Source organism: Lissotriton helveticus, chromosome 9 (assembly GCF_964261635.1).
Source record: "Lissotriton helveticus chromosome 9, aLisHel1.1, whole genome shotgun sequence".
Classification (NCBI taxonomy): domain Eukaryota; kingdom Metazoa; phylum Chordata; class Amphibia; order Caudata; family Salamandridae; genus Lissotriton; species Lissotriton helveticus.
The window spans coordinates 575,906,425-575,934,398 of record NC_136070.1 but is presented as its reverse complement, the minus strand read 5'-3'; the positions used below and the strand labels follow the sequence as shown (position 1 = coordinate 575,934,398).

The window sequence follows — 27,974 nt, the reverse complement described above, 5'->3', positions numbered from 1 at the left end:
CCTTCTGTCGCAGTGCCATGTTCCCCGGATGAGTCCACAGTCTTGAGGGCGCGAATGGATTTGGTTCCTGAGCTTGTTGTAGTCTCACCTGTTCCGCAAGTGGTGGTCTCATCGGGGCCTTTTTCTGGCCAGCAAGTGGAGAGGCTCCATCGATCCATGGTGCGTGGGGCCTGGGCTGTGCTGTGGTGCTTCCCCCATCCTGTGCTTTTCTTTCCGTGCTTGGCAGCTCTGTTTTTGGACTTGGAACTGTTGGTGGTCGGGGTATTGTTGCATTCTGGCCTCCGCCATGCATCGTCAGTTGTTTCCTGGTGGCTGGGACGATGTTGGGCGGCGGCGCTACCTGCTCTGCCTGGCGAGATTGAACCTTTTGTATCGAACTATCTCCCGACTGCAAGGCTGTTTAACATTTTTACTATTAACAGAAGTGGCCAGGGGTGACCTCACTTGGGAGGACTTCTTGCTGGTCAATGGTGATTCAAGGACACGTCTTGTGGGGCTGTTACTGATTGCGTTTTATGTGCTTGCTGATATTTGTACTTTCTATGGCTTCTGTTTATACGATTTTAGTATGCGGGGGTGGGAGGGACCGGGTATCTGCATCGCCTGGCTCCTCTTCTCATAATTTTCTTTATTGTCCTCCTCTCTTTCTTCACTTTATTTCCGTTCTTTAGGGTAACTCTGGGGCGACAGGCACGCTGTTAGTGGGGTAGGCCATAGCCATTACGGTGATGTAGGGTGGCGGGTGTTGGGGGGGGTTTTGTTATTTTAGTTTGTTTTGTTCTATGGTCCCTTTTTCTCTTCCTTCTTAGTAGGGTTGGCTGTATCTTCCTCTTTCATCCTTTTTCTGCTGGGCATCTGCACTTGCCTCTTCTTTTTGTCTTGGACGGGTGGGTTTTCCATATGTTGTTCTCGCTAAACTGTTCGCCATTGTTTGACCTCTACTCCTGGCCTGCCTTCGGCGGGCGTAGTGTGTGTTTTTCGCCTTATGGCTCATCATCGATTCCCGATTGCATGGAGGGATACGCCCCTCCCGTCTCTTCTTGCTTATTGTGTAGTGTGATGCCTCTGATGATATAGTTGCAGCCTCTTTTCCAATATTATAAAAATGAAACCTCTTATCCTTGTGCTTCGTTGTGCTACAGCCATGTAATATGACTATACCGTGATTCCTCCTTGTACCGTAAATGTTTACAATGCTCCTGTCTCTATCTCCTGATTTTGCGGCCGGCCCACGTGGTTGTAGGCCTACGCCTGTACTGATCTGTTTGCATCAATAAAGTTTTTTTTTTTAAAAGTATGGGAACAGTGAGCCCGAGTGCAGTGTGGGCAGGTTCACAATGATTGAGCAGGAAGGTCCTGGGGTGGTTGAAAAGAGACAACCTGACTAGAAAGCGTGCGTTTTCGCTAGCTGTCTGACCGTGTTCTGTACTTCACAGGAGACACCCCCACTCCTCCTTTTCTATCTGCCTCAGGTAATCGAGGTTGGCATTAACCTGGTCAGAAACGGTTGTTAGTACTAAATTATGGGAACTTTTCTGGCAAAATTAAAAAAAGCTTGGGAACACCGTTCCCATTAAATCCTACCCACTTCAACCTCTGGACGAAAGTCCATCTTAAGCATGTTGACCAAGTTTTCTCATACTGTAACGAAGCAACAGAAGGAAGACTAGCATAGAAATCACAAGTAAAACCGACAAAGTCAAAAGGCACCTCAACAATTTACGTAAACAATAATCCTTGGTCTATCTGTACTTCATAAAACAGATGAATGAGGCAGTTGCATGCACAGATTCAACCATTCCTGTAGACGCAAGGAAAAAAATAAAAGACGGAGCATATTTTTAATTAGTCTGTCGTCTCAACCTGCAAACTGAGGATGATGACGAGCACATAACACGGACTACAGGCAAAAAAAAAAAAAGCAGGAAAATGGCATGGATTTAAAATGAAAATCTGCCCTTCAGCAAGGCACACAGAACAAAAGGCACATTCTGGAGCAAGCATCGCATTAAGCCTCTTACGTGCAGATTAAAGCAGACTAACATGGCTTATGAGAACCTCAAGTACAGTCTCCATCTACAGCCAAGGCCCCCCTCTCCTACCCCCACTCACTAACCATAGGCTCGTAGTATGCTGCGGACTATCGAATCCACACCTTAAGCACACGTCCAACCAAACCCAGTAATTCTCATTTTATAATCAGTTGACCATTTTTACTTTCCCGTGATCAACAATTGATACGCAAGGCTGGTCTGTACTGAACGTACTTAAGACTTCAGAACACTAGCAAACCAGTCGAGAACAAGAGGTATGAGGATTTTCACGCAATGAGAATGTTTTTTTACATGAAGATTCAGATTTCAAAAACCATAACGCTATAAATTCCTTTGAACACACTTCTGAGGTCACAGAATGATCTACAGTCGAACTAAAAACCCATGATACGAAATCTGCTGTGCCATTTGCTATTCCAGTAACCAATACCCATAGTTATGGCACGGTCTCTCTACCATCACCTACAGCAGCATGTCCGATTGCAAGTCTTAGTCATACACAGCTCCGCTGATGCACCACAACAGAGGCATTCAGCAGTAGCTGCTACTAACAACCACACACAGCCCCAGCAGTCACTTTAATCCTCATCTGTAGTACAGTTTCATAGTCAAGCTCCAGTCAAGAACCTGCCTCAACCACCCAAATCTCCCAATGAGTCCATACACCACAGTGGCTGCGCAGGCAACACAACTACGGCACCACACCAATGTCCACTAACGCTGCACTGCAGTCTTTCATTGTGGAAAGCTCTTAAAAATATGAATCCCTCCAAAACGGCCAAAAATATCGCCCGAATAATTTAGAGGGAACTATTTCTGAATATAGTGAGTTGGTTTTCAAGTGCCTTTTTTCGTAGCGAGGTCTTACAAGCCAATTTCTTCAGGATACTCGAGTCCCTTACCTTTAGCGACAGGACAGAGGATGAGGACGATTGGGAATCAAATGCAAGGCTGTTACACAGGCGGCACCCAGGTGACTGATTTACATGATAAATAGCAGAGCGACCGCTCAGGAAACCCCAGGCTAGACAGCAGTCACATTCTGTCTTCAAAAAGTGAAACAGGAACTTGAAGGCAAGGTCAGACAGCTAGGTGACTCATTTGCAGGTAAGCAGAAAAAAAAACGTCCTTCCTACACAAACATGACACGACTTCAAAACACCAGTACAGAAATAAAATATGCACGTGTACAATAGGAGGGCCCGTGTGAGCCAGGTACATAGTGCGAGCTGCAATAACAATAATACGTTTCCTACATCAATAACGCAGCCAATGCTGCAGCATATTCTAATTGACTGCTAACAAATTCCAGTCTAACTTCCACCAATGACGAGCTTTCATCAATATATACACCAGAAACTTGCAACGATCCACAAACAAACTCCATCAGAGTATCCTTCGACAGAAACCAGCATTGCACCCTCTGCTGAAAAGATCAGACATCAGCGGTATCACCACTGCCAACAGATTCCAGCAGTAGGCCCATGTTGTGATGAGTCCTCAATAAACAGCTGAGCAGAAGGATGTTGTGGGTAAGTTTATTCATGAAGAGATTGAGTATTTGGGTTACACCATTTCCAGTGGTGGCATTTGTCCCAAAAAGAATTTGTTGCATGCAATTGGAAATGCACCGCCTCCTAAAGACAAGGATCAACTCAGGTCCTTTTTGGGACTGGTTGAATATTATTCAAAGTTTGTTAGATGCTTTGCAGACATTTCTGGACCATTAAGAGTCTTGTTACGAAAAGGAAATCGGTTTATCTGGAAACAGGCACAAGCGGACTCCTTTTGTCGAATTAAGAAAGAAATTTGTAACGCAGGGATTCTGTCGAGTGTCGTCAACCTAACATTCTTATTCCAATGTAGAACATAACACGCCCTCATGAGACATACAACACACTCACGAGACATACACCCGAGACACAGAACACACACACTAGGCACACATCATAACAGCCCACTACTAACAGACATCTGCAGCAGTCAGCAATATTCACATCACAAAGGCAAAGGAACTCAACAAAGTAAGTACTGCTAGCAGAATTCAGAAATGAATGAACTACCAACCAACTCAGTGTATTCAATGCAAAGTCCAAAACTCAGCAACACAACTGTCTCCGACTTCTGCAATATACACAGTGCTACTGAGGATCAAACTTTACCACTTCATGCACGAACATGGTCAGACTTCAGCAGTAAATGTATTCTTGATGAACTCAGCATTTTACGGAGTAACACTAACAAACTCTGCAGTGTAGCCATTGCCAACATTAGAATTCACCAGTATTACCACAGCCAGCACCAACAGATTCACACCAGTGTACACTAAGAAGCATACTTGTGGAGAAAACGCACAGCTAACACTAACAGCTTCAACAATATGGACTTTTAACACCAACCTGCTCAACAAATGCAAACACCAACAGACACACTCGCTGCTGTCTGATGCTAGGAGTAAACAGCCTGCTAATATCATAATGCTTTATTAGGAATTGAGGTTTTAACACTGCTAGATTTCAACAGTAAATGCACCATCAAACTAAGTTTACTCATCGCTAATACTAACAATCCAGTTATGATGCCACTGCTAACGGCAGCTTGCAACAGTGAAAGCACCAATATCAACCATCTCGCCAGTCTATCCATTGCTAACGTTAACAGACTCAGTAGAGTAGCCATCATGGTCAGACTTCAGTAGTATTACCACAGCCAACAGCAACAAAATAAGCAGAGTACTCGCTGTGAAAAACTTCCGCAGTACACCGACGGCCAACACAATCTCTGCAATATACCAGCTTCGAATGACAAAGTTCAGCCAACACTGCCGCTGAAAGGCTCAGCAGTATATGAGAACTTTGGGATGCTGGGAGCTCCACTGAAGACAATGGAGTACTCAATTTCTAATGGATGGTAGAAGCCCGGAGCATCAACTTTGCCTTTGTTTACAGTGTTGCTGTGAACAAAGGCCTCACTGAGCCAGGGGGGATTTCAACCCCCACGGGCTCTGTGAGGCCTTTGTTTTACTATTTAGAACATTCTGCCCTCTAGGACGGAGTGTTCCAATAGCCTTATAGACCTCTATAGCGGGCTATACCGCGTATTAAAGGTCTGCTCCCTTATTACAGGCCCTCGTCTTCGGCTCAGGCCTTTTAACGCTGAAGCGGGCCTCTAATGGCCGGTATAGCCTGCTACAGCAGGCTATATTCAATGTCAACACTAACTGTTTGAGAGTGCTCACTATGTTGAAGGGGCTTGTTCATGTTTCTTGCCCTGAACTGCGCCCTCAAGGTAGCAAAGGGAGTGGCAGACACTGGAAGGTCAAATTTAATATTCTAACTCCAGTCCTAGAATATTTGGGTGAAAGAGCACCTTTCACCCAAGTATTCCAGGAGGCTTATTTTGTATTCTAACTTCAGTCATAGAATAATTTTAGGAAATTATAAATTCCCCAAGTATTTATAGGACGGGTTGAAAAGCAGTGATTCTGAACTGCAGAGGATGCAGCTCAGGGCTAAAACACTAGGAATACTGTTGAGGGGTGGGAAGCGAAATGACAGCGGCACCTGAGGATCCTACCCCTCTCCCACTCTTGTGACTCTTTGGCCTTCTGGGATTAAGGGGGGGGAGGGGGGATTTAGTGGGTGCCCATACGGCTGGCTTCCTGCCGCTACTCTGACGTGAGCGCTCATCAAATTCCCAGAAGGCCTGTGGGGGGCAAGAAGGGTGCCAGAAGAATCTGGTGTCCACACATAGGCCAGTATTCTGGGAGGGAAAACCGTACTGAGGCAAACACAATCTTCTGTGCCACGATTCCAGCCCAACAGCACGAAAAAGTGGAGAGGGTAAAGGACTTTGTGGCCCTGATCGCACTTGTGGCGGTAAAGCAGGCCAGATCAAAGACAATCAAAGTCAAGTGTGTCTTCACCTCCAAGTTGGGTTGGCAGAGGACATTTACATTCCATGTTCAGTTTAACACTTGTTTAGGGGTGGAGGCCAACAGTGTAGGCAGCAGTGTAGGGCATGGGGTAGCAGCTCCAGGTCACGCAGCAAGGGCTAGACCCCTTAGGACCGGGTGGTTGGTTCAGACGGGAGTGACCAGAAGGGCAGAGGTAAGGCATCACCCCTCGGGTTGGAGATCGTTTTGCCTTTGAATGGATGTAATGTTGATGAGTGTCTGAGTGCAGTGTGGGTGAACATGCAATCAGCAAGCTTAGTCTCCATTTTAATGGGTAAATTAGTGCAGAATTTTGATTTCTCATGTAGGAATGATGTTGACTTTCGAACTTATGTTTTAGTACTGTGAAGCCGACGATGGGTATCGGCAATTGGAAATATTTTGATTTGTTATATTGTGAAGAACCATGACCCCAGTGGAACGCAATCCCAGATAAAGTGTCAGGATTCATCATTGACTCTGCTGAATTGGAGATGGTGCAGGAGCAAATCAGGGTGCATCCTTGACCTTTCAGCAGTGTATGTATGCACTGCTAAAACTAAAGCCAGTATTACTAGTGTGTATACGGCAGAGTGTAAGACTCAGTTTTCCAAATACTAACACATACAGAGTTGTCATTGAGCACCCTAATTCTGTTCTCTTTTTCAGCTAAAAGGAGCAGAATCTATTTTTGCTTTTGGGTCCTGCTCATAGTTCCAAATGGATGTCAAACCAAAGGTGAACGGCATCCACAAAAGAACGACAGCATCAGTGAAACATTTTTGCAATACCCATATAGAAGCTTGATTTGGATAACAACCCACCCAAGTAGTTCAGAAGCTCTCATCAAGAAGTGAGTGAAGGTCTAGTTTTTGGGTGGGTAAATGCTTAGTATCTAGCTCTTAAGAGTGAAGCTAGAACAGATCGTTCTATCTCCCAAACACCAAGCTAGAAACAGCAGTGAAGTTCAAATGCCTTGCAAAAGACAAGTACTCTGTAAGGTTTCACCAAGTCGATGGCTTTTCATGAAGTGAGCAGGGAGGACGTAAAGAAGCACACTGGGATAAAATCCATTTGTCTCACAGCCCATTGATACCCATAAATGCTGGATGTGGAAAGCAGGGCGTCACTTATCAGAACTACATGCTCAGAACAAGATAAGTGCACTTTAGAGCACTTACACGTTTGTGATTGGAGATGCCGGTTATTACAGTGCTAGTATTATACGTAATTCTATTTTGGCGTTTCTACAGAGTACAGTCCTTTTTTCTAGAAGTCTGAGGTTGATTTATTGACTAAATGGTTGTACAGTAATGTTCCGGGCTTAGTACGGAAAGTAAAGTTCGAAACATGGCTCTGTGGTGGCCGTCATATGGCTGGGTAGAGTTTCCTAGAGACTATGCGACACACACTGTTCATAGCGGTATTAAGATCTGTCTGCCTCACCTTTCTTGATGTGTCAGTGCAGGTTTGTAGTGAATCAGTTTGCTCCAGTCATTAGAAGTAATGCGAGAGAAGGCTTGTCCTGTGCAGACTTGTATTGACCATTTATCCTGGAAGTGCAGTTTGCACAACAATCATAGCTTCCAGCAGAGATAGCAGCCTTTTGTAAGATGTGCATTACCAGTCAAATTCTGAAAATGAGAGTTCTGGAACAATGGAGGTTTAAGACCAATAAAATATCTAACCCAGTCACATTGCAGCATGGTACAGACACTCCAATTCTAAAGTCGTATTTCAGTAGCATAGCCCCTGCACAGACTACTCGCATGGAACTTTTAAACTTTTCTACCGAGCATTACTAGCCAAGCGTACAACATAAACGACATGAACCATGCACCCACCAGGCCTGAAAAAAACCCACAGAAAGCTGCACTTTGTGCCACAGGGCCCAACACAAATCTTTCAAACTGATCCAGGCTCCAGTCTTATCCCTCTGAACCCCCAATTCACATGCCGCAATACACTTCCATCTCGATCGCTTAATGTCACAAGCCACAAACACTGTGCACATAGCACTGTTCATTCAGCATTGCCTCTTTTCCAGCCGTACTTCATTGAAACACATCTTGTAAGCGAATAGTGAATCCTGCTTCGACTCCTTCAAATAAAACTTAATAAACGAACTTTTCCAGATAGGATCTGCTGCTTTAGTCATACCTTTCCATCGATTACAACAGCAAACACTGCTCCTGTAATTCCACAACACCTACTTCCTGACACGAGGACCTACCAAATTTCTTCCCAATACATCGTCTCCACTACACGATGGGCACTACATCTCAAATACTAAATTGGTGTATATTACGTCATTACATGTAACATATGTACGATAAAGGGAAGAGCTCCTCAATAAAATAGGCCTGTATTTTTTATTTTTTAAACATTCACGTTTTAGTGGGGTTCTCAAAAAGCAACGTTCACAATTAAGTGGTGGTAATGGAGTGTCTCACAATGTACAACTTTGTGTCCACAAACCATACTGATAATGGCTGGCAAGCCAACTCAAAAGGACAATATCTATACTACGGGGGTAGGGGGAAGCCTGAAAGCTCCCGGACAAGGTCGGGACGGGCTGCTAGTGAATTTATAACGGAGGTTTTTCTAGGCTCGTGAAAGCAGATTTCGCAGATATTTCACACATCTAGGAGCAATAGATGGAGAGAAACAGGGTAGCATGTAGCTCACACCACGCCTGACTGCAATGGGCAGTCAGGTGCCCACTATTATACTGGACACCCTATGCACTCCTTGGCCACCAAGCTGATGTTAGGCTGCTTTGCAGACTCATGATTAAATTGCACAGCCAGTGTGCGCCCGTTTTTGGTGAATAAGCAGGCAGACTTAAAACGTCAAATTCAACTGTAATGGCGACTTTAAAGATATTTTCAAAACGGAAAGGAATCGCAGGGTTTGTGAAACGGTAAGCCCTTTGATACATCATAAGTAGAGTGGTTAAGTACCCCTAAGCTAAACGTAAGAATAAGAGAACCTACTGCATCACTTTGTACCACACATGGAGCTTATCTCATGTGTCTTGGCCATGAGTGTCATGGTGTGATGTTGAAGGGGGCGTCAGGAGTGTTTACTCCCTGACCTGTAGTGGTGGTTCTTCCAGTAGTTACTAAGAAGAATAAGGAATAACCCCCACCCCCCCTTCTTGATGCTGCAAGATAGGCAGAAACACTGCAAAGGATTGATACAAAGTTGTAAGCAACATAACTCTCCTTATTTATAACTATAATGCAGCTTTTGACTTTGTGAACGTGCACTCTAAAAACAAGCATAGGCAAAGCCAAAATGGCTCGCTATGGGCTCTAATGGCTTTGCCAATGGTTTTTAGCAATGCTATACATCATCCCTGATGTCATACAGCATGGCTAAAGAAAACAAATAAAGTAACTATGATGTGGCGACATGCGTTAATTTGGAGAGGTGTGAATCACATATGTGTACGCCAACAAAATTATACAAGCTTTTATTTTTTCATTTTACCAAATTGTGTCTGTTAGTTAAAGGGAATCGCAGGTGGAAGAGCAAGACAAAGGTTGTGGATTGGGAAAACGATAGAGGGCAGGGGGACGGAAGCAACACGCGGGGGGGGGGGACGGAAGCAACACGCGGGGGGGAGGAAAGCAACACGCGGGGGGGGACGGAAGCAACACGCGGGGGGGACGGAAGCAACACGCGGGGGACGGAAGCAACACGCGGGGGGACGGAAGCAACACGCGGGGGGACGGAAGCAACACGCGGGGGGACGGAAGCAACACGCGGGGGGACGGAAGCAACACGCGGGGGACGGAAGCAACACGCGGGGGACGGAAGCAACACGCGGGGGACGGAAGCAACACGCGGGGGACGGAAGCAACACGCGGGGGACGGAAGCAACACGCGGGGGACGGAAGCAACACGCGGGGGACGGAAGCAACACGCGGGGGGACGGAAGCAACACGCGGGGGGACGGAAGCAACACGCGGGGGGACGGAAGCAACACGCGGGGGGACGGAAGCAACACGCAGGGGGGACGGAAGCAACACGCAGGGGGGACGGAAGCAACACGCGGGGGGGACGGAAGCAACACGCGGGGGGGACGGAAGCAACACACGGGGGGACGGAAGCAACACGCGGGGGGGACGGAAGCAACACGCGGGGGGGACGGAAGCAACACGCGGGGGGACGGAAGCAACACGCGGGGGGACGGAAGCAACACGCGGGGGGACGGAAGCAACACGCGGGGGGGACGGAAGCAACACGCGGGGGGGACGGAAGCAACACGCGGGGGGGACGGAAGCAACACGGGGGGGACGGAAGCAACACGGGGGGACGGAAGCAACAGGGGGGACGGAAGCAACAGGGGGGACGGAAGCAACAGGGGGGACGGAAGCAACAGGGGGGACGGAAGCAACAGGGGGGACGGAAGCAACAGGGGGGGACGGAAGCAACAGGGGGGGACGGAAGCAACAGGGGGGGACGGAAGCAACAGGGGGGGACGGAAGCAACAGGGGGGGACGGAAGCAACAGGGGGGGACGGAAGCAACAGGGGGGGACGGAAGCAACAGGGGGGGACGGAAGCAACAGGGGGGGACGGAAGCAACAGGGGGGGACGGAAGCAACAGGGGGGGACGGAAGCAACAGGGGGGGACGGAAGCAACAGGGGGGGACGGAAGCAACAGGGGGGGACGGAAGCAACAGGGGGGGACGGAAGCAACAGGGGGGGACGGAAGCAACAGGGGGGGACGGAAGCAACAGGGGGGGACGGAAGCAACAGGGGGGACGGAAGCAACAGGGGGGACGGAAGCAACAGGGGGGACGGAAGCAACAGGGGGGACGGAAGCAACAGGGGGGACGGAAGCAACAGGGGGGACGGAAGCAACAGGGGGGACGGAAGCAACAGGGGGGACGGAAGCAACAGGGGGGACGGAAGCAACAGGGGGGGACGGAAGCAACAGGGGGGGACGGAAGCAACAGGGGGGACGGAAGCAACAGGGGGGGACGGAAGCAACAGGGGGGGACGGAAGCAACAGGGGGGGACGGAAGCAACAGGGGGGGACGGAAGCAACAGGGGGGGACGGAAGCAACAGGGGGGGACGGAAGCAACAGGGGGGGACGGAAGCAACAGGGGGGGACGGAAGCAACAGGGGGGGACGGAGGCAACAGGGGGGGACGGAGGCAACAGGGGGGGACGGAGGCAACAGGGGGGGACGGAGGCAACAGGGGGGAACGGAGGCAACAGGGGGGAACGGAGGCAACAGGGGGGAACGGAGGCAACAGGGGGGAACGGAGGCAACAGGGGGGAACGGAGGCAACAGGGGGGAACGGAGGCAACAGGGGGGAACGGAGGCAACAGGGGGGAACGGAGGCAACAGGGGGGAACGGAGGCAACAGGGGGGACGGAGGCAACAGGGGGGACGGAGGCAACAGGGGGGACGGAGGCAACAGGGGGGACGGAGGCAACAGGGGGGACGGAGGCAACAGGGGGGACGGAGGCAACAGGGGGGACGGAGGCAACAGGGGGGACGGAGGCAACAGGGGGGACGGAGGCAACAGGGGGAACGGAGGCAACAGGGGGAACGGAGGCAACAGGGGGAACGGAGGCAACAGGGGGAACGGAGGCAACAGGGGGAACGGAGGCAACAGGGGGAACGGAGGCAACAGGGGGAACGGAGGCAACAGGGGGAACGGAGGCAACAGGGGGAACGGAGGCAACAGGGGGAACGGAGGCAACAGGGGGGGGGGGAACACAAGTAATGCGTTCAAGCTCCAGGAGCAGGACAAACAAAAAGAGGAAGAAAAGCCCACACAAGCTAACAAATGTAAAGCAAGCAAAGGAAAGTGACGGTAGAGCCAGACAATAGTAACCAACAGGCAGGCTCAAAGCCAACTGTAATCTGGAAATAGGCCTTTTCACCAACAGACATCTTGTGCTGTTGTGTAGGCGAGACCTAAAAAATCTTGCACCCAACATAACACAATTGTAGCAGATAAGCCTGTAACCAATTAACAATGGCTTCATGAGCTAGGATCAAGAGCATGTATTAAGAGCTGTCTTGGACTAGTGCTCCTGACTAGGAGCATCCCGATGCTTAAGCATGCCCACAATGTGGTTGTTTCCTTTTTTATCAACAGACTGGTAACAAGATGAGTAGGTTAATTACCCTTAAGCAGGATTCAAGCATCAGAGTGATAGGGGACTAGTGCTACTGGCATATGAGAATGGTATTCTCTTACTAGATTCATCCGGATTTTCATACCACAGAGTGGGCACTCAAGCGTTTTTATTTTCTTTGTAAAACCGTGGTCGGATGAAAATTTAGGATGAATGAACATTGTGACCATTCTAGAAACCTATCTGAGTGATTCCTCAAAAGCTACAGCCTAAATGGGTAGCATGTCCACTCTGAAATAAAAGAATACGTGTTTTCAAAAAGCATGATTCAGGCTCTGGGAAAATGCAAAAAGAAGCAGTCAAGAAATTAAACAAATCTTGAAGGAAAACAGGTTTTATACTGATCCCAAATTAATGAATGCTACCAAGAAGTGACTGCCTAATGCGCAGAAAGCTGCTTTGAATAGGCCTTAAACGATATTAAGCAAGGATCGCTTACTAAAGCCTTATGTAAAGTGGATCAAGTATTATAATCTCAACATACAGGCATTGTGGACTAGCATGCCATCACACTCGGCTGGTGTGGCATAACCCAACCACAGTCCAGCTTGTGAAAGAAGCACGGCAGAAGAGATATGCCATACAAGACTTCCAAAGAAAAGAGGAGCAGCTAGGAGCCTCGACTATTTGAGCCACAGCTTTGGAGGGATACAATGATGTCAAGGACTCCTCTGGTACAAATTGTGGTGCTTGTAAGTTGGCCAAAAGATGATAAAATTAAATTTTTGTAACAATCATATGCAAGCAGTGAACCTCAATTATATTCTCATAAATAGACTATTTCTTGATAAGGGTTGAAAGTTCAGAGTTGCGTTTCATGTCCTTGATTGATTCATGCCAATAATGGTACACGTGATTGGCAAGTAATCCAGTCTCACTGAGAAGCAACCATAAAACTACAAGATGGTGCATTAAGCGCAATATTCCCAAATATTCTGCCATGGCAAACACAATTTCTACCTTAAACCGCTTAACTTTCCCTCTTGTCCTATCCTAAAATAATGGCAGAGGCAGCAAAAGAAATTTTAAACATACAAGCAGCTGAAACTGCGATCCGTCACATTCTAGCAACAGCGGTAGAAACTGATAAATCAAGCACCTAATTTCCTTTGTGCGGCCATCAAGCGATGGCTGCCATAATAGGTTCCTTAAGTGCACGTTTCCTCCCCTGTCTACTTCCCAGTATGAGCGCCAAAAGCGGTATTGCATTCGTTTTTGGATGCAGTAAAGGAAAGAATCCCACTCCTACGATGCAAATACGATACTTAAATTCGGATAGAACCTATAAAACCAATAGATTAGCACACATCTTATTTAATGGTCAGCTACATGTGGTGCAGAGCGACTGATGCTCAAGACATGTAATTTCCTAAAGAGGTCTGTCCAGGGACGTAGCTTCAGGGGTGTGTGTTTGCGGGTTACACCCCCCTAATTAATGTATTTTCTGATTAAAAATTGGGTGCAGTGGCTTTCAATAGGATATGGTGAGGTGTGTCTGATTTCATAAGGAATGTTTACATACACACTGACAAAAACGCACTCACACTCTCCGTCTCTGTTTTTAAAGTCCTAAAAAATGTTAGTTATTTTACAAAATATTATGTTTTCTCTCACTTGATACTCCTACCATTACACACACTGCTCCATTTTCACTGCTTCTTAAGCCCCTCTCATGTATCCTGCTTGTCGCAGAAGGTATTTTAACTTGATACGCCAGCATGATTGTTGGAAAATCTGAAACCTCCCTCCATTCTTACTGACCAAGCTATGCCCCTGGGACTGTTGGTTATAAATGGGGGTATTTTCTTGCTTGCATACTACCAAGCCAGACATTGGGTATGCAGTTACACGCAAGGTTGAATCTGGCTAGTCGTCGTTTTGCAATAAATGATTAACAAGATACAACTTATCTCCCAAGTCCCAAACAAGTTGAGAAAACTATTTCGTGTAATTAAGAACACCTCAGCTCTCCATCATCTAAAACTCAGCTAGGAATTAGTCACAAGAATTATGTATCCAGCTTTCTAATTTCTGCTCAAGTAATATTAAGATGGTTATACAACCCCTAAATTCTGAAACTGAAAAAGATGAGATCAGCGTCCGTACACCTTCCCTGTTCTACAAATAGTCTCATATTCAGACGAGATATCCACTACTGAAATAATTAACAGCAGAACTTCTTACGCAGCAGTTTATCCACGTGATAGTGGACAGCCTCGCCTGTTAGTCAATCTTTCTTTAATACAAGGCATGGTAGTGTAAAGCTGTAATGGGAAAAGCATACCTAAAGAAAGAAATGCTATGGCCAGTTGATATCAACAATTTTCTGACCATCACCCTTCTACTCGATCTAGTGAAAAGTCTGGTGAAACTAGTTTTAAAACAAATTTGCTTTACAGAATCCAATAACATTCTCAATCTTCTCCAAGCTGGCATCCGAACCGGATACAGGTCTGAACTAGCTGTCCTTTTAGTTGTGGACAATCTCTGCAGACTAGTTGAGGGTGGTGGTGTTAGAGGTATTGTCATCCATTAGCTATCTGCAGCCTTCGACAGCATTGACCCTGCTGAACTCCTTTTCACCAGGGTATAGAAAATTGGTTTAGGAAATCTAGATCTGAAATGGCTAGAATCCTAACTTTCGAGTCGCACCCAGAACATCTTGCTGCATCCATACAAATCAGAGGGGGGGGGGGGCATATGGTATCCCACACAGCTTGGTATGATCTCCACTATTATGCACATACATAAGCTCATATGCACATGCATAGCTCATACCTCATCCTCTTCACTCTATGGGGTACAATTTTATACCCATGCTGACAACACAAAGGATTTTCAAACTGATTGACTTGATGAGGATCAAGAATTACATGTACGGCCACAAGAATGATTTTCTCCAATCTATTCTCACATTAATTCAAAAAAGGAATCGCCTCCAATGTCCTAAATGTAAATCAATATAAAACAGAACTTTTGGTAACTAAGAACTCCCTAGGCAAGTGTTCTTCTACTCAATGGCCAGTCTCCATGAGTTACTCTCCTACCGCAATGTCAACTGTGAGCAACCTAGGCTTCTACATCAATCCCCTACTATTGCTTAAGACTCAAATTTCCAAAGTACCAACGTACTACTTTAGGCAAATGAAACGTCTCAGGAAATTCTATGCCTTCATCAATCAATCGCATCACACAAACATCGATCCAGCAGTAACCCAAACCTGCCCAGCTAACAATGTACTTTGCCCGAACTTGGCCAAAAACCTACTTCATTGCCTTCAACATGTTCATAAATCAGATGCCAGGCAAATTACAGGTCTGAAGCAACGCAATATCCCAATACTGCGAACTCTTCTTGTTTTGGCCAGAAGCAAAATTAATCACCTTAAACCCCATGCCAATTTTACATCACATTATCCATAATGTTTCAATTCCTTCAGACAGATTTCAATTGTATAACCAATCTAGCAACCTCTGCTAATCTGATGAACTCCTCTTTCATATCCCCATAATTAGAGTAGTCCGTTTCAGAGACAACTTTCTCAGTGGCCACTGTAACAACCGAAAACAACTTACTTTATACGTAGGGTCACTATTCTCCCTAGTTCGGAGAAAATACAAGACTTCCCTTTTTAACCTGGGATTACCTAGTTGTGTTTTAAAGCTTTTATTACATGCAAGTTCATCAATGGCACCTAGAAAATCCAATGCACATGCGCTAATCAATACATTTAAGCATGACACATTTTAGTGCACGATTTCAGTGGCACCAACAAATTGCGGCACCTTTTAAGCACTTTAAATGTGAAGCGAGTCAGATGGAACAGACATCAAATGCAAAAGGCTGGTGGGTGCAGCCTTTCCCCTCCAAAGACGCCTCCTAAAAACACAGGGAGATTTCTAAAAAGGAGTAATACATCATACTAGCTGCAATAGCTAATCAGGCCAATTAGCAACGATTCACAGATATATGGTATTTTTGCAGATGAGTAGAACGCAAAACGCCAAGGCAAAGTAAATAAATGGGGCCAAATAACATTATAGTAAACACACACGGACTCATTACAACAGGGCAAAGGTGAGATTCCTCATTGTTACCCAAGTACAATGTTACTGACTTCAGAAAACAATGTTTATTGTCTCAGACATCATTATAGAATCAGTTGACAGAGCAAAACACCTGAGGGCCATATGCACAAAGCTTATTTACTGCAATTCTATTTCAGTGCACATATATCCCCTTGTGCTATGGATAATGTTATGCACTTTTGCCTACAACTCATGAATATGAAAAACTGCAGGGCATAATCCACACATGCAGATCAGTATGGTGTATTTATTTCAATTCTAAACAGAGAAAGAATTATTACCGTCATATGCTTAAACCGTTGGTAAGGGCAGCATAACCGCCCAGTCAAACAAAAAAGAGGCAGTTGTGAGTAACAGTCTGATATCTTGAAAGCCTTTTTACAGAACACCAAAGACCCTTTATTACCGGATCCAAATGGCTTGTCACACCTCACCGTGGACAGCCAAACAAAGTATGTATGGCTGGGCTGAATATGAAGCCAGTGTCACTGGAGACCAAATGATACATCAACTTTTTCAATACTATAGAGTTGAAAATTCAGTCTTTGGTTTTTTTTTTTTATCTTTTACTTCATCGGGGATTTTGTCACTCCATAATGACTAGCAGAGCACTAGCTACCAAACCGGGAACATTCCTTAAGGAAAAAAAGTCTCACTGGTCAAGAAATATTACAGAAATTAGCATGGTTACCAAAATGTGTTTTCCACAGAATGGCTTCTTTCGAAGTTTTATCTATGTGCAGTTTAAACAAATTTGTTCAAATACAAAAACAGTTGGACTACAGAGAATAGACAAAAAGTAATTGTTCTCGGTTTCGTGTATAACGGGCATCTCCTTGATAATGGTTTACATGTCCCATTAACCATAGTGGCTTGTAGTATTAAACACTTCAACCCATCGAATTAAAACAAAAAATAACAATTCCATTACATTTAAATTCAACTACTGATTGATAAAATAGCTGTTAAGTTTTTCACACAGCTCTAGTATTGAATCCACAATTAGGTTGCAAATTATAATATTTACCAAGCACCCTTTCATTTCCCAACACCACCAGTATCTCCTGAGCGAAGGTTTCAAACGTGGGAGTGCAAGGATTTGTATGGAAATCTACGAAGCCACCGATTGCCTTATAAAGAGGTCCCTGTATGAAATGTCACCGCTGGAGACCAAGCATGAACATGACAAGAGGGGAGGGGTCAGACTTGTAAATCTGGCCCTGCCTTGGTAAATCTGGCCCTGCCTGCCCCATCACATCCGAGATGGGGCCCCCTTAAGTGGGTTAGGAGGGGGCACTTAATCAGGCTATCAAGCAAGAGACATATTTTCATCATTCACGTCACTTGAGTGACCTGTCAAGTTATCCAATATTTAGAGGTAGAAATCTAGTCACACAGGCGTTGGTAAGAACAATTCCACCCTTCCCTCTTGCCTACAAAGAGACAGTATTTCTTCACATCGTGAAAGGAGATACATCGATAAGTTCTTCTTCCAAACATCGAGTGAGAGAAAACTCATGTTCAGCCCCTTCCAATACTCTAGGATCCCGTTCGGGTTCCGGTTTAGCGCTTCTTGTGCACAGAGATTCCCCAGCTCCCGAGAAGAGGACTCACCAGACGGGGTGTGCTGCGTTGTCAGCCACAAACAACATCGTACAGTACAGCAACACCCAACTAACTAGGCCTCCCCGGCCGCAGAACTGAAGTCGGCGCTCGCAGACTCGACCGGCCTCGTGGAGGCGAGAAGCGCTGCCAGCACCATGGCAGAAATCTAAGAATAACCGAAAACTCCACACCCATGCACACCTCGGCGAAGTACAATAAAGGGCACAGAAATCTCTGCAGAGCGAGCCCTGCCCGCCCCGCCGGCCCTGCTATTGTCTGCTCGGAAGCAGAACAGGTGAGGCAGGAAGGAGAGAGCCGGAAAAGCAGGTCCGGGTCCAGGTGGACCCGCCCCTGACGGTGTCCCGGCCTCTCCAAAACACGGCCGCGGCCCGGGCCACTCACTCACCAGAGATTTAATGCGTTTCCACAAGGCCGCCGTCATCGGGAGCTGCTCGAAGGGGGTCGCCCGCCTCCCTTCACATGGCTGCTGTCCGGGCTGGTTCCCCACACACCGAGCGCTCACCGAACAAAGTTACTTCCCTTTCTCCGGGTCAGAAGGCGGGCCCGCCCCTCCCTGTGACAGGGAGGTGGGAAGAGAGGGAGGGAGGGCTCGTGTTTCAAGGCTTCCTGTGGTTATAGGCACGTAGGTAGAAAAACGCACAGCCTAGACAGGAGCCGAAACTGCACAACAAACAATACAATTAGATTTAAAAAAAAAAAAACACCCGACAGGCTTCACAAGAGCACTCCGGCTGACTGCGAAAAACGTGGTTGCAGAAGGTCGGGGAAGTAGCACAACTACAGAAACCTGCCCAACCCTTTCCCGTGAGACACTGCGAGCTCCTTTACTCCAGATCAACCTCTCTTCATGCAAGACAACTTTGCTAGCCAACTGCCAAAAGCAAACAAGGCCACTCAACTTCAAGATAGCCAGTACCCTGCCCTCAAACACTTCAGATACCTAGGATACAGAGAAAACATAGAAACAAAACTGCTCTTTAAAGAAACCTTGGCAGATGACAAAATAAAACACAAGGTAATCTATGGTCTTACCGTTGACTCGGTATTTACATTTTTCAAATGTAATCCTTATTATCTCACTTCTGAACGACATCCGTTAGCCCATCACAAGAACCTCTGGAGTTTCATGTTGTAATCCATTTTCTATGATTATTCAGAAACGTACAAGCCGTCCCCCTCAGGTGTCCAGAGTGTTACAGGTCCACTTTCAGCTTTTGAGGGCCCTCGCCTTAAAGCTATCTTTAGCAAATAAAGTAATGTACTCCACGACAGTTATGAAACCTAAACTACATGGTCAATACATGTGGCAAGTCCAGCCTGTGGTCTTAGGAACCAATCACTACTGTGAGCTGACTGAATGTCATGAACTTACCTACACGTTATACTTCATATTTCAGGAAAAACGAAGGTGAATAGTCAAACCTTAGGCGCTTTCCTTAGAAAGCCTAGCGTGCAACATTTTTGACAGGTAGCAAAACAAAACGTTTGGCGTTTGTATTTCACTTTTCTAAGAATCCATTGCAAAATTAAATAATGTGCTTTAGAAACTTGTATCTTACAAATATTCTCTCTGAGACAAACACCATCAACTACACTAAACAGTGGTTAATGCTCAAAATGCTACATCGTTTACCATTCCACAGTAAATTACCCGCAATCGGTAGTTTGAAAAAATCCTCCTACAGCCCCAACTAATATATATATATATATATATATATATATATATATATACACACACACACACGCACGCGTGCACGTTACAGCTTGGGACAATGAGTCAGACCTTTTCAGCCATTAGCAAATGGATGTGGACTTCCTTCTAAAAGTAGTCTGCCGTAAGTACAAGGGTTGTTCTACCAAGGTCTGCTTTCACTTCTGTTTTCATTTTTTTAAAGTATTTTTGTGATGGGCCATTTCTCAAACTTTTTTCTGCAAACATGAGCACTCCAAATTGGCAGCACTTTCACTTATTTTAATTACTTTGAATTCCTATTGCATTTGTTCGAAAAAATACATAAATAAAACCAGCCGTTGAAAGCCGTTAATTCTTGTCTTTCTGGCCTATAGGCTTAGCCACTGATGTTGCCTGTTCTCTGTAGCATCAACAGGAAAAAAAGTAAAGCTAAAAGGGGCTATGACTTCGGCTCGCACATACACACGACGCTGCTGGTGACCTCGCCTTTACGCATATACTAGTCTATAGAAGGACTCAGGAGACATTTTTGGTTTTTTTATTTCTTGTTCCAGGATGGCAAACCACCTGGAGCGGTAAATAAAACAAAATACTTAGGCAAAAGCGTTTAAGCGTTTTTTGAAAAGGGAGCGACCTAGCAGCAAATGGCTCTCTCCCCAAAAATAATATTTTTAAAAAAACACGCTCGTATAGGAGAGCACAAAGGAGCATGACTTGGAGAAGCATGAAAAAAAGTTGAGGGTAAGGGAGTGGCAAGCAAAGTGCAGGGGGAGGACATCTGGGGGGGAAGCAGTTCATGAGGGAATGAGCTACAACACCATACACTCTCAGAGTGCGTAAACAGAGAGAAACAAGCATTTTCAATGCAATGGTTTCGCCTTTGGAAACGTTTGAGCTATTGGCATTGTTAATGACAACATTTTTATTTATGTGTTGGTTTTGAAAACAGATAAATAAATGGCATTGTCACTTACATTGTTATTAGCTTAATCTCTGCAGTCTCTAGAACTCCATAGCACTCCCTAGTTACTCTACACTCCCTAGCACTGTGCACTCCCTAGCACTCCCTACCTTCCCTAGTCACTCCGCACCTCTTAGCATTGTGCACTCCCTAGCACTCTCTAGTCTTTTCCTAGCACTCCTTAGTCACTCCCTAGTCACTCTGCACTCCCTAGTCACTCTGCACTCCCTAGTCACTCTGCACTCCCTAGTCACTCTGCACTCCCTAGTCACTCTGCACTCCCTAGTCACTCTGCACTCCCTAGTCACTCTGCACTCCCTAGTCACTCTGCACTCCCTAGTCACTCTGCACTCCCTAGTCACTCTGCACTCCCTAGTCACTCTGCACTCCCTAGTCACTCTGCACTCCCTAGTCACTCTGCACTCCCTAGTCACACATGCACACTTAGAGCCACACCCCCCCCAGAGCCACACACTCCTCCCAGAGCTACAAACACCTCCCCCCAGAGCCAAACACACACCATCCCAGAGCCACACACACATACACACTTTGAGCTACACATATATATCCAGAGCCACACACATACACAGATAGAATTAAAAACTGGACCCTGTTACATAAACTGAGCTGCGAGGAGCAATGTATTAAGTTCATAAGACACAGGGGTGTGCCCTATGCATTCGCTGCAATCATTTTATAAACATAGACCGCAACTTTATATATCCCAGGCACCAGCTTTGTGACAGTAGCTCAGTGCATCTGTATGCCGTAACACAACTGCACCCAGTTCAATGCTCTATTGCTACATGGAGATCACGTTCTATTTGTATAGCCTTTGAATAGGGTTTTTACAAATACCAGGTGTCACCTGTGAGACAGCTTCAAGGCGCGTTCATATGCAGTAACACGACAAAGCACCAGTGGCGCACTGACTTTGCACAGGATCATAAGTTGGAACCGATGAGGCAGTAATCATTATCTAAAATTAGATCTGTTCTTAATCATTTTAAAAATAAACTTGTACGCCCTGAACCTTTCGGGGTGTCTCAGAAGGACAGTCTGGACTCAGGCAAGAGCCAGCGGACGCGTTTCACATGTGCCCATCCACCAACCTCATCATCTCATTGGTTGAGACAGTGCAAATTAAATAACACCATAGAAATGCGCCTCCTAGCTCAAGGACTACTACTTTAGTTCAATTACGGACTCGTCTCTCAATATTAGACTACACAGGCCAACGCTTCACTCAACAGCTTATAACTTCACATCGTCATTACCCGCTCCCTACATCATTAACGCAACACAAAAAAGTAACGTATGTCCTCAAACGTTGGCATCGCGAATCAGAGGCAAGACAGCGGCGCGAGACGTTGCAAGGATTCAGAGGTGCGTTTGCTGTCGAGTGATAAAATCAGCCGGAGTGAGACACGGAAGGAGAAGCGAGCTTTCAGTGTCGTAACATGACAGTGCAAAGCCGCTGCCCATGCCTAGGCCTGGGGCCTCCGCACACCTCCAGGCCCAAGGGCGCCCCCAATAACACCCACCCGCAACAGCACAACCTGGACAGCGGAGGAAACACGCAACCGTTACGACTAAAAAGCTTCAGAGTAACAAGTGCGCTGCACACACAGAACAGAGCCCTGAGCTGGATATGGGAGGGGTTATTGTCACACAGATCGGGCACCTTCATAAAAATAAATCCAATCTACAAAACACGGGCTTTAGCCAGATCAGATCGCACACTGTCAGCGGCTCCGTGGACAGGAGCCGGGAAGGGCTCGCACTCACCCAGCTCGTCCTGCGCTGTGGCGGCTGCTGCAGGGGCGGCCATGTTTGCCAGGTGGAGAACAGCAGCAGGCGGGGTTTCTGTTCGTTATTTTGATGGTTCTCCTCTGAAAGGCTGTCTGTTGTCTCCGCCGACTTCGGTCGAACAAGCGCGGATTTTTGTCCACCGCGAGTCTGCGTAATGCGGAAAGATGAGAGGAAAACGTCCCCCTTAGCCTCGGAGAGAGCCGGACTGCCAGGCGGCTGTAGCTGGTAAGAGAAACAGCCTCGACTCTGGCTGTGAATCCCTCTGCCTGCAGCCGGCCCTCCTTCCCCTACACTGGTATATTTAGAAAGAGCTGAGCCATCGCACGGGAACGGCACTGGGTTCTCCGGATTTTATACACAAATCTCACGTGAACTTCGCTGTAAATATTTTATTTCCATGTTACTTTCGTTTTTTAAATAAAACTGGAATTTGCCGTTCTTGTTTACACGCGGCTTGCCACGGGGAGTTTACACGTGCGTTTCTTTGACTGCACATTGCCCTGTGATTTTAGTTAGACGATGCGAAATAAATCTAAAACAAAAGTAAAGGTTTGGGGTTGCTTTCCATTGTGTCATTGGTGCTGCAGTTTAAATCAGTGGTGTATGCGGAAATTCATTCTGAAATATAAAGACACTGACCTGCGTCTATGTTGGTGTCCATGGCACACACCTTCCTCACTCACGTTGATGTCACAGATCTAAATTTCTCCCTCTATCTGCTCAGTTGTGTTGTAGCAGTCCAAAACAAGCCCAAGTCGTCAAAAAGCGAACAACAAGCACCTACGAGGACACAGGGGGCGGGAGAGGACACGGACGGCGGGAGGGGGGCGGGAGAGGACACGGACGGCGGGAGGGGGGCGGGAGAGGACACGGACGGCGGGAGGGGGGCGGGAGAGGACACGGACGGCGGGAGGGGGGCGGGAGAGGACACGGACGGCGGAAGAGGACACGGACGGGGAGGGGACACGGACGGCGGGAGGGAGGCGGGAAACGTGCACAGGACAGCGAGGGGGAGGCACACGGAGGGGGCGAGAATGGACAGCGCATCTGAAATCACTTTCAGTGAAAGGGAAGGGAACGGGAAAAAACGTAACTCCGCCCAGGGAAAAAATCTCGGGAACGCCCCCGAATCTGGTCCGGCCTTGACGGACAGATCCGGCACCCAATGGCTAGCCTCCATTTATGGAGCTAGCCAATGAGAGCCGGGGGACGTTCCCGAAGTCCTTATTGTCAACAAAGGATTTCACCTGCGCCGAAAAGCTGCGCAGAGCGCAGCCTTCGGCAGGCGAAACCCAAAAAGGCATGCTTTGTAATGGCATGCTAAATAACATCACACAACGGCTCACCGCACTTTGTGCTTGCGCATTTGCACAAAAGTACTGGTGTTGACTTTTAAAACTCTTCTAATTGAAATATTTAATCACCAATACATTAATTACAGTAGTTTGCCAATCTGTTTTAAATCCCGGGCCTTAACACGAAACTAGACATAAGGCATGAAAAGCACCTTAAAAACACAATAGAAAGAATTACTAACGTTCAGCCAGCCGTCAAAACACTAACAAAAACAATCATACTTAACAATAGATGAATCCCTGGTCTGCCTTTGTTGTATTACCGCATATTGGCTGCAGCTCATTGGATGGACCCCAACCTCTCCTTCTTTGAAACTAGTCACCTACAACTCAATAATATCGAATCTCCTTTGGGCTGTCTGTTCTGTCGTCAGACTCTGGCATGAGCTCACACACCTTACACTAATGACCACACCTTAATGCTCTTGATTTAACACACCACATCAATCATTCATCCATTCACTCATCAGCCTGTCGGTCTTCCTCCAGCCGCGCATCCTTCCATCCCCGCACCCTCCCGGCCTCCGATTTCATCCCAGACCCGGAGCCTTGGACCCCTGGGCCCGTGTATCCGTCCGATGCTTGTATTTACAGAGCCTAGAAGAAAACGTGGCTTTATAGCGCTTGACGGGGATTGGTGTGCATATATTACTGAATATTTACAATATAATTTCATTTCAGAACCGTAGTGTTGGACCCCTGGGCTCGTGTATCCGTCCGATGCTTGTATTTACAATTCAATTCAAAAGTGCTTTATTCTAGTATTACTCATAAAAGCAGACAAACAAACACATAATAAAAGTACAATTAAATTACAAGATCGAATATGACTTAAGCACAATACATATTAAAAAGACAATTAAAATTACATTTCATCCAGTATATACGATCCAAAGTGCAAAGTTCATATAATAAAAAACAGAATAAAACCAGGTAAGACACCTCGCGTGGGGAACAGAGAATAGATAATCTAGCAATCTCTGTTCAACTAAGCAGAGAGTAGTTACCCTACTAGCAATCTCTGCCTAATTACCCACGCCCACCCCAGATACTTTGCAGTCGCTATTGTAATCCAGTTTAAGGAGGTAGATTTTACTGTACGTAGAGCTACCATGCTACTTTTAGTACCCAGGTTTCTACACATGGGAGCCAACCAAACACGTCTGGGAACGGAATATGCATAACAGGAAAACAAAAAGTGACCCAACGTTTCCTTTCCTTCCCCACAAACTGGGCATATAGCTGGACCACCATCTCTCCATTTTGCTGTTAAGTTACGCAGAGGTAGAGAGCCAGCCCTCATTTGAAAAAACAGTTTCCTATCCATGGGTTTCGTTATTAAATCCCAATATATTTCATACATGGGAAAAAGCTTAGCTTCAAGAAAAGTAGCCGTCATAGACCCATGGTTGTTACTAAGGAGACTCCTGTTTTCAACCTGTTCCCAGAAAAGATTTTTTATAAATAGCTTGGATGGAAAGGACGACCCAGTTGGGTCGGACCACAATTCAATTAACCCTAGTTCACATAATGCTGATTTTAATGATCTAAACCATCTGATTTTATGAAATCGGTCTGCTTTGATGACATCAGCAAACCCTGCTGCATATTGTGACAACTCAGGGGTGGTCCAGATTCTACGCCAATATAATATCGGACGAAGTTTGCACATTGCCGATATTTCTTTCCTGCCAAGGTCATATCTAAGAGGCAAAAGGGGGCTGCTCTGTGGGGTGCCTGTTAATTTCCGAAGGAAGTTATTTTCTGATGTCTGTAACTCCTGAAGGTTTTCTTGCCCCCACATCTCTGCCCCATACAATGCTGACCCTATGGCCTTTGCCTCATATATGATCAAAGGAGGTTTGATTGGTTTGGTCAAAGATTTACAATGCTCCTTGATGATGGTACCAGCCAGTTGTTTGTGTCTTAGTACTGCAATGTTTAAATGTTGGTTCCATCTATTGTCGTTTGAAATGTGAATCCCCAGGTAAGTAAAAGAATTTACTACTTCGAGGCGACGCCCACTCATGGATATTTTAGATTTAAAATTTCTGCAAGGATTAAAAACCATGAGTTTTGTTTTAGCTGCGTTTACCTCCAAGCCGTGGTCACTACAAAATTTATCAAAAATTACAAGTGCCTTTTGCAGACCGCTAGGGGATTTCGATAAAATTAAGGTGTCGTCTGCAAACATTAAAATAGGAACATTTGCACCTGCAAGAGAGGGAGCATCCACAGGCTGGGATTGCATGCGGGAAACAATTCCATTAATAAAAAGTGTAAAGAGTGTTGGTGCCATTGAACAGCCCTGGCGAACTCCTCGCTCGACTGGAAAATCAATGGTATCGTTGCCGTAGCCACCCCATTGAATTTTAGCGTAAGTGCCCTCATGGAGTCTCATGATCAAGGTTAGAATAGTCATTGGGACCCCCAGAGCTGCCAGCACCTCCCACAATTTTGCCCTCGGCACCAGGTCGAATGCAGCCCGTAGGTCAACAAACGCTGCGTACAGACTGCATCCCCCCCAAGACCACGGTCCTCCATTGTATCAGTTGAAAACGGAAGACCTGGTCCACAGTGCTGGTTGCTCTGCGAAACCCAGCCTGAAAAGGAGATAAAACATTCTGCTCCTCTGCCCAGTCTAGCAAGTTGTTAATAATTACACGCCCAACAACCTTTTGAACCGTGTCGATTAAGCTGATTGGGCGGTAATTGCAAGGTTGGGCACGGTCTCCCTTTTTATATACTGGGATAATAACAGCACCACGCCATGATACCAGGATTTCAGCGCCCCTAGCAATATGATTTAGTAAAAGGCAGATGTATTTACTCCACCTAGCGGTGTCATTTAAAAAGACATCCGCAGGGACTCCGTCAATACCCGGGGCTCGGCCACTGTGAACAGATTTCAGGGCAGACAGGACTTCACTCTGCACAAAGATGTCATCATCTGCAAACAGGTAAGTTGGGCTTAAGCTGTTGACAAATTGGTCCCTGGAGGAGTACTGCTCGCTGAAAAATTTAACCCATGCATCATGGGAGACGTTGTTATTGGGAGCTTCTGGAGACCTATCGTGACCCCATTTGACAATATGCCAAAATAGTCTAGAATGTTTACGGTCACTTGCACATTTCAACTTCTGCCAGTGATCTTCATCCCATTCTCTTTTAGCCCTATCAATGCAATTTTTATAGTGCTTCCTGGCAGATCGAATCCCATCCAAGTTGTTACTTTTGATCGCAGCTCCTAGATTAAATCTTACCGCCCTACAATATTGGTTATACCACTTTGCTGATTTGTATGGGCAGACCCTCTTGTTATTTACAGGTTTTAAGAAGAAACCTTTGACTTCATTAAAGAGAGTCATGTGTGCTTTAGTGATATCTTCATGGCCCTGTGAACACCCAACTATGCTCTCCAGTGCCATAATGGCCTTGTCTGTCGCTGCTCCTATTTTTTCAAGGATCTGCTGATCTGTCTTGACACCTGCCCACCTTAACCTACGCATATTATTGGATGGAAGAATCGTCGGGAGCACAAGTTGATCACAAGGGGTTGAAGCAATTTCATTAGATGTCCACCATTTGTGTGAAACACATAAAGGGTCGTGGTCGCTTTCTGGCCTAGCTATTACTACCATGTCATTGAGAGATGACCATATAGACATGCTACAAATGACATAGTCAATGCGACTTTTATTTCGCCCGTTATTAAAAGTCATGGCAGGAACACGATCTGATTTAGTTCGACCATTCAGGGCTCGTAGCCCATGCTACAGACACATTGCGTTTAAGCCTAGTATGTCAGCCGTCCAGCGAGTTATCGGTGGAGATTCTAATGTGAGGATGTCCCAGAGCTTATCTTCCTCTACTCCAAGAGGAGAGTCACCAGTGATGAGAGGTTCGAATGTGCGATTTAAATCGCCTGCAATTAGAATGTTTTTCCCTGCAGAGTGAGTCTCAAGAAGATTAAAAAGACTCAAAAGGACCTCTGATTTACCTTTGCTACCACCTTTAGCATAGATATTATAAATATCTATGGAGATGGATAGGTCACTAGTCAATCTGATAAGCTGAATGCCTTTTTGGTCAAGCTCCACACATTTTACAATAGTTTTTAAAGACTGCCTGATCCATATAGTGAGACTCCCCATCGGCCGCCCTTTAGGGCCCTTAGTAGCAGGAACATGAAAATTTATATACCCCAAGGCGAAGATAGGGTCACACGCCCAAGTCTCTTGAAAGATACATAGATCATAATTGTTGATAAATCCAAACCAGTCT

The 27,974-nt window shown here is 46.1% G+C and overlaps 1 protein-coding gene across 18 annotated transcripts in view; it reads right to left on the bottom strand.

The window, feature by feature from the left end:
• Positions 1-27,974, bottom strand: part of MARK2 (microtubule affinity regulating kinase 2) — a 668,807-nt gene that overhangs the window by 551,366 nt on the left and 89,467 nt on the right. For 4 of the 18 annotated variants that reach the window (XM_078660524.1, XM_078660531.1, XM_078660529.1 and 1 more), the window contains exon 1: positions 18,255-18,409. The exons of 12 other annotated variants lie outside the window; for them this stretch is intronic. In XM_078660524.1, coding sequence (XP_078516650.1) covers positions 18,255-18,290 — 36 coding nt within the window. In that variant the 5' untranslated portion in view covers positions 18,291-18,409. Of the gene's footprint in view, positions 1-18,254; positions 18,419-27,974 lie in introns of those variants that run through there. 2 more of the 18 variants (XM_078660535.1, XM_078660522.1) reach the window with 1 other exon arrangement.